Below are 12,006 nucleotides of genomic sequence, written 5' to 3' on the forward strand. Positions count from 1 at the left end.
ATAAACATTAAAAACAATAATTTTAAAGAAAATAAAGCTATAAAATGTTTACATTACTCCAAAAAGAATTTCCGATACCGGGAATCGAACCCGAGCCTCCTGGGTGAGAGCCAGGTATCCTAGCCACTAGACCATATCGGATGTTGCCAAAAGAAATGAAATACAGAATCAGTATCTACACAAATTACAAGTAAACTAATTTAGTTATCATTAAAATTCTTTAGCAACGTGCATTCTTTCTAAATGTATGCCAATCGAAATGTTTCTAAGCCAAAAATAAATGTTAAATAGAATAGAAAATATACTAAAAGTTAAAAACAATCACAAACCAAGATTCACTTATTCATATCATTGGGGAAGTGCATTGCATAATCAATTAGCCTAGAAATGAACCTATTCTATCTTCAATGGATACGAGTACTACCCTACATAATATCAATACACATTTTACCCACAAAGATACCATTTAGCCGAAAGCTATCGCGTTACACGACTTACAAGCCTAGTTCCACCCATTAAAAGGGTCGATTGTTCTAATCAAAGGCATCCTCATCTAAATGATACAATTGGAATGACCCAAATATCGTTCCCTGAATGGTGTGGTTTGTAGAAATGGTACAGCTTTGCATGAGATCATCGAGGAAGCTGACAGCACACGCCACTGCTCAATTGTCACCGGTAAACGTATCCGTTTGGTGGCCGGCTCGCTTCAGGTTTATTTATAGATCTATCTACCTACTTACCTCTAATAACGAGTTTACAAATCGCCACATATTTGCAAGGACTTGGAAATGGATGTGTTTCTGTGGTTTTAGTAAAGTTTAGGGAGGATATTATTTTGAAAAGATGTTATATGATGATACCTAGAAGTCTGGAGTATCTCTGAAGGACCTCTGTGGATGCCCGCTGCCCCATATAGGTCTTAAGTAAGTTAGAAGTCTGGAGTGAGTTGAGGTTCGTCTAGTTATCTAGGTAGGATCTTAGTCAGCTAGCGGTTACCTCACACAAACCTACTGATCTATACCTATCTGATTATACAATCGAAATACTTGGAAAACACAAAATTCTGTGTACTGATGACAGAGTAATAGCTATCTGTGGATAGAGTTACATAAGAAAAATAAAAGGGCTGATGGAAATGAGCCCTGAATAAATACTAAGAAATTCACTAATGTGGCAGCATTTACGTGAATCGTAAGTGAGAAAGAAGAAGATACGATTGATATGTTCCATGTCCATCACCCAATGGTAGATTCCAGAAAAATCTAGTCGTTTTTAAATCGGTAGCCAAGGACCAGAGTTACCAAGACGACAAAATTTTTGAAGGTGATAAAGAATATTTTTTTCTTAAGTTTAAAAACGTGTCTTATGAAATAAGCAGTGACTCAGGTCCACCGGATAATGTTTCTACAGATAGTAATCTTGTTTATATTAACTTACAAATACACTATTATATAAACATTAAACAACTGTAGTTTAGGTAACAGCTTGTTATTGGAAATGCGTGCGATTGTTTGTTTGTTCTCTTTACTTTTCTGGCTTTATATTTGGGCATGTCTATTTTTTGTTTGAAATACAAGATAGGCTGTTATAGGTACCTATTTCCTGAATAGATTTTATCTATTTTGAATCCGGCTCTATTTTAGTTTGATTTAAAATTGTGAGTGAATATAGTGGTCATTTGCCTAAAGATTACGTTACGATCGATTGATCCTGAAGACGATAGCTTACAATGTTAAGATATCAATGAACATTATAATAAAAAAGAATCTCTTGAATTGCTAGAAAAAACAAGACAAGAAACAGTGATGGATACGCATGATAGACCAAATAAGTGCAGCGTTAATAAAAGACCAAAGCGTTGCAACCTAAAATTTTAATGAGGTAAACTAGCATGACAATAATGACATGTATTCAGTAAATTCAATACAATCGTTTTCGTTTCAAAATAAACGTGTTTACCAACTCATCGATGCATGCAATGAGGATCATCGTACCAACGCAACGTAAAACGCGTCATTTCCTTACTAGCCAACGTATCTATTTCCATATTTCAATTGAACACAATAACAAGCACTTATGCGAAATATCACATTATCTGACAAGATGAAGAGATTCAGTTTACTCTAAGACGTTAGCATTACGTCAAAGAAACGCTAACGAACGATACTTTACGATCAATAATAAAGTTCACAATGAAAACCGCGTCAGCGTCGACAGCTGTTTCAGATTGAACTAAACACGTAAATACTGATGCGCAATGAATATTCTAGAATACAAATAGGCAGGGGCGTCACTCCTGTCTGACTTGCCGTCGTTACTCTGTACAGTTTGAACGATGGCTTGTTGACATTTTTCGGATTCCTGTCAAAACGATCGGACGGGTCGAATTAGAGTGCCAATTTTACATTGTTCGATGTTCTTTTGCTTTATTTCAACTTGTGGTGCCGGGTGCTTCGATAATTTGATATCATGTGGTTTCTCTGCTTCTACAGACTTACCTGTCGGTTCTCCGTCAGTTTGTTGTTTATCACACTAACCTACAGGTAGATTTGGCTCAACTTCAGTTATGTTCATTCAATTTGCTCATTGTTTTAATTTTAGCTGTCATTTGTCGAGATATTTGGTATGAATTGCCAGTAGTGCCGAACGCCAAGTCTTTTGTATTCTGCCTGCAGATGATTCATTAGTGTACCGTCACATTTTTGTTCGAGAAAATTCAATTATAGCAGAAACTAGGGGTAATTCAATAACCAGAACTCCACATACAGCTTGCAAGTCAATGGCACGTAATTTGTAAGCAATCCATAAATCTTAACGTCATGCAAGAAACTGCTCATACAGCTTAATTTTAAATCTCGGTCACGTGGCCAACGTAATACCGTGGTATATGAGCCATCGCACTGGACACCTGTCCAGGTGGGCGGCATGGCCAGGGCCGGCGGAAAATTCTTTGAGTTAACAAGTTGCTTGCGAAACGTTTTTTAGAATTTGATCGCGGTTCTATGTAGGCGGGCTTTATACATATTTGGATTAAATTGAAATTAATAATGTATTAAATAAAGGTCCCAATGATAAAGTTGATTGATGGCCTTTAAAGTGTAGGTAGTTGAAACTTGAATCCTATGTCCAAAAATAAATACAATAATCATCAACGAATCTAATTCATTTTTGTGCCTGAAATGCGTTCGTTAAGTTTAAGAAGGTACCTGACAGTAGTTTCCGGTGTGACCTGATCCAGTCATTAGGTTTGGCATACCACGACGACGTCGTGCAAAATTCTACGACCCCCTGTCTGTATGAATTTATAAATAATCCCGGTACGCCAGTGGCGGCGGCGGTGCGGCAGACCGCGGACGGCGCGGGCGCGCGATCCGCAATGAGCGCCCGCCCTAACAAACTCTTGCGACTCGATCACAGCTCGTAGCTAAGTCATAGAAACGCCAAGAGTTACATCTGGAGTTGCGTGTACATGCTTTACATCCGAGTTATCGTCGCGAGTGCAAAATGTGGTTTCAAAAGTGACAGTGTTTTAAATATTTGCCAATCAACGTCGTCTATTAACGATAGATGACAGTTTGTTGTAATGCAAGTGCAAATGTGTTTTGCTAAATAAATATTTTTTATGGTAAACCAGTCTCGAATTTGTCGATCCGGAAACTTTCAAGAACTTTCTTTTTTCGAAGTATTCGTTCATCTTGTTCAGTTTGACCGGTCACCGAGATTTTTGCTCCGGTGTCCGCTTGATTAAGCGCAGACATGCCACTTCCAATTTACAGGAGGATAAATTGTCGTTTGTTCGGGACACTTGCAAATATCTTTTTTTATTATTTGCAACGTAATATCTGAGTGATGTCTCTTTTATACAGCATAAACTCGTCGGGATAATATTTTTTTCTTTTGCAGCAGTAAGATGAATTACGGCGGGTGAATGCATTTGAAATTCTAATTTTATCCGGCTATAGTTCCTTAACAAAAAGACTAGACTGTGTCCGCGAATAAAGCGAGACGGCTAAGTATGTCAGTAATGTTGATCCTGGACCATGCATTCAAGTATTCATGATGGATTTTGTATTAAATGAAATAACGTAAGGGGTCCTGTGGAAATAAAAAATGACATACAAGTCGTTTATTATAAGTATTCAAAGGGGCCTAGAGGTCTTCGCAGTCTTTCAGTTACAAAAGAACTGCTTTGTATCATTACGCCGTTCTTTCCATTGATTTCGCAATGGCTGTCTCGTGCGTCTAATTTTACTTTACATTCATGTGGACATGTCATTATTGTCTTCATTTGCTAACACATTGTTATTCTAAAGTTTATTTTTAAAGCGTGCACGTTTCCACGTTCTCGTAAGTGTTCAAATGTAACATTACTGGCTTCGTTCATATTAATTACGTTTCTTTGTTTTGCTCGTAAATCGGTTCGGTATTGTTTCACTTGAAATAACATTGCGTATTATTTTTGGACTCGTTAATTCTTATTCCAGTCACATATTTTTTGCCTTAAGGCTCATATGACTTGTGTCAATGTCTCGTTTAACTTTAGTCAACTAATTTACCATTTTTCCATTTATCTTACTTGCCATGGTTGTTTATCTTTGTGATGCTTAAAGATAAATTATGAGTATGAATGTTCTCAGAAGTTTGGTAGTTTACACATAACGTGATAAATAATATCATTTCAAACACCTCCAATATTTCCATAGAAATTCTAAAATTTCTGTAAAGTTGAGTTATTGTTACGTCTTCTTCGAACTCTTCAAACAATTCTCTTACCATTTGCCCAATGATAAATGATTTTAGGAAACGCTTGTTAAGTTTATTTGTTATCCTAAAACCCGTGCCAAGATTAATAAAATTGATATTTTTTTACATTTTTCCGACCGACGAAAACTTTCCTCAAATGATCCGAATAATCTGTTCGAATGCATCCCAGTAGTTAATAATGTTAATGCAAATATTTAGAGAAAATATTACGAGTAAACGTAACGTAATGATGAAACATATGTTTATCATAATTATTCAAGACGTGAAAGATTTTTTGGCGTATTAATGAAAATCTTCTTGTGATATATCTTTTTCCTTGGAATTTGAACTTGCTACTAGTGTTTTTACGCTTATTACAATTCTTCCAATTTATTACACGTCTCTGTTCCCGCCTACATCAAATGTTTCGTCACCATTAAGCCCATATTGTACTACATCATGTAAAACACGTTGTTTTCTACCGCTTGTACTATTGCCGTAGGCGTTCTGCTGTCCATTATACGTAGGCACTTATAACACCTTGCATAATACTTCAACTTCATCATTTTCTGTATGACTTTTATGGTCATCGAGGTCTAGGTTGATATTTGTTTGTACATTTTAATAAATTGCGTTTATATTATTATATGTATGTACTACTTTATGTACGCTTCAATAGCCTCAAATAGTGGCAGCCTTGCTTTGTGCTCTCGATATTGGTTGTAACTAGATCACATTTCTTTTGTCCTTAATACTTGTAATTGTATACGTTGACTGCATTCCTCGCAACCAGTGATTTGGACCACTCAAGTGTACGCAGTAATTGCTAAAAGATAGTTACGCAAATCTGATTGATGATAAAGATCCGACGGTGGTTACCGTTACTTCAATTTGGCCACCGTGCTGTCTATTAGTTCATTCACCTTCGAAACTTATAGTAATTTCTCGTTTGTGTCTTCATTTATTTTTTTCCAATACCAATTGATCTGCTCATGCTTTTGTTCCGATGTGAGACTAATTAGCTGTCTGGATGACTGCTCATTTAGTTTGAAGAATTTTATTTTCAGCCATGCTAACCATTGATCACGTCTTGTTATTTTAAAAATAATAAAGCGATAGTGTTCTGTGGTGATTATTCTGTGCCAGTCAGTCTAGACATGTTTTTGTTAAAGTGTATTGTGATATAACTAGTGCCCAAATAATACGTCAAAATGATGCAAGGCTTGTTGGACTCGCTGTACAAAATATATACAGGTAAGTTCTTAACTGTTCTACTCTGTACTGTTTCTATTATTCAATCACGTCTACAGATATTGAAAACGATTTATGACAAACAATATTGCCTTGCTAATAATTGACAAGCCTGGTCTATGCGATTGCACTAAATTGTAGTACGGACCATACAATACCAACGACAGTATTATGTGCAGATGACCTCGTACAAATTACTGGCAATTTTCGCATGAATTTACTCAACGAACCGTTGTTTGTGGGTTGTGTAATGTGACCTGAGGCTAATCAACTAGATTAATATTTTGATGAGACGAAACAACGGAAACTTCAATTCTGACATATTCACTTTGACATTTCAATTTGCGTTTGTCGATGACCGGTTCTACTTTTTTGTGAACGCGTGTTCTTTCTTTATGGTTTAATTAAGCGAGCATGGGGTTTGGTCACGAAGGCTTATTATTTTGTGAGTCGGAGGGCGGGGTTAAATGATGAATTAATGCTTAGGCAGTAATTTGCTATATTTTTTGCTGCATTGTTGCTGAATTAATCTTCTTAATGGGTGTGTTGACCTCGGAGTTGAAAGAAATCTTTCATTCTTCTAAGCAGATTACGGTACTTGAGACTAAGAATACCATTTCTCTTTCAAGTGGCGGAAATTAATACAGACGCTAATAGTTATACGTGTTTGGTGCGCTGGGTAGTATTAGTATCCGAGCCGCACAAAAAGATATCGGTTTCAACTTCATCTTCACCATTTAAAAAGACATTAAGATGTTCTGTTTTTATACCTCTGTGTCCGCGTTTGGTATTTGCTACTACGTAGTGTAATTCCGTTTACTATGCATTCCTTTTTAATACTTTTTCTTTTCCTTCCTTCCTTTTCCTTTTATTTTTTTTGGGAATTGTGTGTTGCAGACTTAACCACTGACAAAGTGATAAGGAATTGTTGACATAACGTTCTTTGTAATCGATTAACTCATTTTCCCAATAACTTTAACGGTTAGTTCATTAATTGTGTGTAAATTATTAGCTCACACACAATCATCCAAGCGATTCACACTACAAAGGCGAGTAATTGTTACATTGTGTTTATCAATCGACACGTTCTGCTGTTTGGCAATACTGCTGATTACAAGTTTCGTAATCGATTAGTGACATGTGCAATCTTATTGTCTGACCTCTGGGGCAATGTCAAGTTTAGTATTTAAATTGAATTTCTCTAGTATCTTCATTGGGTAGAACTTTGAACTCTAGCTGTTTAGTGTCATGTAACAGATGTTTTGGAATATACCAGCTGTGATCTGATATTTACTCTTTTCACTGTTTTTTTTTTTTGTTAGTTTGTACTTCAAACATTTTGATGTTGTATAGTTGTTACTTGAATTGCATTTTAACCTTATTTTACAATCTGAATCTGCTATCAACACATCACTGCGTGTACGGCCTCGTCCGAGACTAGCGTGCACGAACCTCCACAAACCAGGCCAGTAAAAGCCTCCGAATGCCTTTGGAAGCCCAAACAGTGCATGGTATAGATGGTGTTACATGATTATTTAGAACATGATAACCACAAAACGTGTAAACTCGACATCGAAACGAAACGACGCCATATCTAGTCCATATACATTCAATTTTAAAAAGCAACGGTAATTTTAGTTCCAGAGCGTTTTTTTTTTTTTTCGAAAATAACGGTACTCAAATATTATGGACTTATACATAATTTATGACGAAATAATATTTTGTTTAATGAAGCAGGAATTAAAAGCGATTTTATGGTTCGTAAACCTTCGACGTGTGCGTTGCCAATGAGAAAAAAAATGCAAACTTTATAGCCATTGGCGTTGACCCGAACGGGGCAAAGGAATTTGAGTCAGATCCTTCCTTAATCGTGCGTTTCTCATAAAAGGGGATCAACTGCGGTAAACAGACCACTTTCAAGAAAATCTTTGTTTATTTGTTTGGTTTGGGCAAGATATTGCTTTATTTAAGGTAAACGCAAATGCAGGTAGCTTGGCGAAGTCTGCGTGATTGAGAACTGTGTTTTAACAACATTTTGATATTTTGTCTCTTTCTTTCTTTGGCTTTAAGAAATAAAGTATGCTCTTTGGTCATTTAAAACTTTTTCAGCAATGTTTTAAATAGGTACTGTATTATACATCGTATAGCGTAAGTATAGGATGGTAAAAGTATCTATTAAATATATACGATTATCTGTCGATGCAATGAGCATCAAATATATTTTTCCTTGACATAACTCCAAACTTATGGCCAATTATGATTATGGTGATCACGATTCTGACCTTATGTTAACGTATCGATTAGCAAACCATCTCCAACTGTACTTAACATTGAGTGAAGGTAAACTAGATAGATACATTACGGGTGCTTTTCTACCAGAGATGTGCTATGCTACGTTGCTGTGGATGCGTTTGGCTTCAACCAATCATATTCATTGGTACACATAGTTTAGCAATGGTGGAAACGGTCACATAGTTTCAGAGCTTAGCTATTACATCTTCGCAGCATAGCTACATACCATGTCTCTGGTGGATAAGCCCGCTAAAGATACTAGATACCGGATAGTTTACCTTTAGACATGAAGTTTCTATAGACACATAGTGTAAAAATTACTTTTGACACCTATGGTTCGCCTAGACTGAATACTGGCGAGAAACAACTCAAGCTTTGTGTAGCAACCATCAAGGAAATTACAAGACAAGAATACAAGTATAATTTTCTAACATTTTTTATAACCATTTAAAATTGATATCAAGTTGTATTCGAGAACTAATAGCTATAAGTTGGCAAGATCTCCGCAGGTGTTCTGAGTCGTGATTGTGGCTGCAAGGCCGACTTGAAGCTGTACAGTAGAGGCATTGTGCTCACAATTAACAGGCAAATATAACGCCATAATGATTCCTATCGAGAATTACAAGTAGATTATTGGAATAAGGACGTAAGGCTTGTTCACATACGTTTTTGGGATTTAGTAATTAGTTAGTAGAAAAACAATGCTGTTTCAAAACCCTTTTTTTTGATGGAGGAAAATCATCCAATGACTTCTCTCGCCTCGGGCGAGGCAAGAGGGAGTGTCAGACTCTTACTGACTAAAAACCACCCCGTTCCTACTCCTGCTTGTCGAACCGGAGTTCCGGTAAACCCGCGCTAGGTAGTCCGCAGCTCCGGACAGACAAACTGTCAAACAAAATTCAATCGTCGCGTGATATTTTTAGATACGAATATCCCATGATGGTTGATTGACTAGGGTATAAACAAATCTTGTTCTGTGTATGACTTTTTATGTGTTATCACTACTTATTAAACTTCCAATGCGTCTTTTATTTCTGTTTAGTTTGAATCGTACTGCATTTCCCCATCTCTGTGTAGGAGTCGTTATTTTAAAATCAGTTCAGAGAATAAAACAATGAATTAAAACGCTCCATTCTACTGTGTATGTGTGAACACGTTATTACGGTAACAAGTAGAGGCACAAAAGATGTAAATGTCAAGAGCATACGGTGGTTTGACCTGCACGCGGTATTAATATAGAGTTGTGGTCACTCCTCTAGTTCTACTGAAATCGAGAGGGGGATTATTTTTTATGAGAATGGCATTGAAGCTGTGGGCGGTTCTGATGTTTGGTGGAATATGTTTTATCCTGGTTTATAATTGATAGTTTCAGAATTAATAATATACCTAACTACCTGCTCTTTAAACTATAGGTATATTGAGATTTATATGCAGATTGGGAGAATTGCTTAAAATCTATCTAGACTTGTAGTCAGGCGACTACAAAACATAACTAACAGAAAGTGAGTTTCTTAACAAATAAGTAAAACCGAAAAGCTGCGGACAGTTTTAAACACACGCGAAAGTGACAAAAGAAAGCAATTATTTACTCAAAAACGTTTGCTCGCTCAAGTCACAACTAACTACAGCATTTTGTTTTCGGCATAACTACCTATTTGTCACTTTTTTTAATACACTACCTCCTATAATTACCTTCCTATATAAGTCAAAAAGACTACTATGCGTAAGAGTTTACATAACCATTCCTTTCAACCTCTTTTCAAAAGAAAAGTAAAACAGGGCCTAGTGCAAAAGTATTTTTGTAACGGAGAACCCTTATTTAGCATGTTTTACGCAACACAACGAGCTTGCCAATTGACGTCACAATGGGGAAACATAACGAACTTTAGGGCTTTCGTCGAACTGTTTTGACATGTATGAATGCTGTTTACCATTACGTGAGCGTCTGAAGGCCGAGGAACCAGGGAAAGTGGCGGCTGATGGCTGACAGTTTTGTAGTTCATTAGAGCAGTAGTTATTCTGGAGTCGCTTTTAATTGTGTAATTATTTGGTTATTCGGTTAATGGTGTTGCAGAATAATGTCTTATTTGTCATCCTTGTGAACCCTCATAATATGGATATATCATAATATACCTAATGTATTTTGTGTTTCTGGGTTTAAAATTCTCAGTAAACAATAACGTAAAGATTAGGATTGTCTTGTTTACAAGCAAGTGACTATTTTTCCGGAGTTGCTGGTCATTTTATATCACGTATCTAACCAACACAGGAAATAAAATAAATAGTCAAATAATATAATTGAATGGGACCAATTTAATTCCGCACGGTAGTTGGCTATGAAATAGCTACCTCATTCGTTGTGATAAAAGATATGAAATGAAACATAGTAACCAAACTTCCTTAATACAAAATTAATTACAATCTAAGGTTTTACGAGATATTTTAATTGTTATTGGTGTATTTTGGTCCGTGACATTTAACTACTTAACAACAATGTTTACGTTTTAATGATTATGTTTATTAAATCTTTATCGCGAAGGTTAACCCAATAAGAAACAATGTATTTTATCTTATATCTCTGTAGTGCAATCGAAGGCCGGTCGCACTTTCAGTGTTTATTTCTTGTAACTTGTAATTATTTATTAAATAATGCAATTTTAAGCAGGTATTATATCAACTGTATGTGGGTCAAAAGTGGAGGTTTTGAGGCTAATTAAGGTTTGTTTTTTAAGAACATGTATTCTTTTTAACCGACTTCAAAAAAAGGAGGAGGTTCTCAATTCGACCGTATTTTTTTTTTTTTTTATGTATGTTAATCGATATCTCCGTCAGTTATAGACCGATTTGAGAAATTCTTTTTGTGTTTGAAAGAGTACGATGTCCGTGTGGTCCCATAAAAATTTTTTTAAAGTCTGACCATAAATGTGGAAGATAATCCAGGGAACTCCTCAAAAATGAACAGAATATGCTCTGCGTTTGAGTTTAAGTGATGTATATTAGCTTATCTTTCTGAGTAACCATACAATTCAGGACAGATAGGGTATCAGGTTAATATACATTTGAAAATAATGTAATTATGCGTGAATATGGATAGATATTAATATTAAGGAGTCGGTGTCAGCCTAGGAAACGCCTACTAGCACGGCACGGGCACGGCACGGGCGGAGTGGTGGTTAACTACCTACTTACAACTGGTGTAAAACTGCAATGTTTTGTTGTGATAATAGGTAAATAACAAACCTATCTTAGTTGGCTGACACCGACTCCAGAAATAACAATAATTGTACCTACTTACATTATAATGTGTGTGATGAGTTATTAAAGTTAGTTGATCTATTAAGTTGTTGAAAAATACGCATTTATTTCTTTTACTTTTTAGTGCATATTAATTTGTTTTGGAATATTTATTTTTTGAAGTCGGTTTTTTTTTGTTAAAATTGTTTTTTATTATTGACTAAGGTTTGTTGTCTCCGTTGCGTCATTTTACTAATACATTTTAGGGTGGAAAATCATCCAATGACTTCTCCCGCATTGGACGAGGCGAATGTTAGACTTTTACTGACTTAAAATAACCCCGTTCCTACTCCTGTTTTTCGAGCCAGCACCCCGGTAACTGCCGCTAGGCAGTCACCAGGCATTTTTTCATTAATTTAACAAAAGATAAATAGTATTGTGAATATTAGATATTTATAAGCTAATCCGTTCTGAATGACTTCA

General features: G+C 35.9%; 1 protein-coding gene and 1 non-coding gene across 24 annotated transcripts in view; one reads left to right on the plus strand and one right to left on the minus strand.

The window, feature by feature from the left end:
- The window catches only part of LOC118266783 (rho GTPase-activating protein 23), a 358,039-nt gene that overhangs the window by 22,147 nt on the left and 323,886 nt on the right, over nucleotides 1-12,006 (plus strand). For 11 of the 23 annotated variants that reach the window (XM_050703132.1, XM_050703133.1, XM_050703134.1 and 8 more), the window contains exons 1-2: nucleotides 3,312-3,628; nucleotides 5,800-6,000. The exons of 1 other annotated variant lie outside the window; for it this stretch is intronic. In XM_050703132.1, coding sequence (XP_050559089.1) covers nucleotides 5,958-6,000 — 43 coding nt within the window. In that variant the 5' untranslated portion in view covers nucleotides 3,312-3,628; nucleotides 5,800-5,957. Of the gene's footprint in view, nucleotides 1-3,309; nucleotides 3,629-5,799; nucleotides 6,001-12,006 lie in introns of those variants that run through there. 11 more of the 23 variants (XM_050703119.1, XM_050703128.1, XM_050703123.1 and 8 more) reach the window with 4 other exon arrangements.
- Nucleotides 70-141, minus strand: Trnae-cuc (transfer RNA glutamic acid (anticodon CUC)). The gene has a single exon. It is a non-coding gene; the product is annotated as a tRNA-Glu (tRNA).

This window comes from Spodoptera frugiperda, chromosome 23, assembly GCF_023101765.2.
Source record: "Spodoptera frugiperda isolate SF20-4 chromosome 23, AGI-APGP_CSIRO_Sfru_2.0, whole genome shotgun sequence".
Taxonomy (NCBI): Eukaryota; Metazoa; Arthropoda; class Insecta; order Lepidoptera; family Noctuidae; genus Spodoptera; species Spodoptera frugiperda.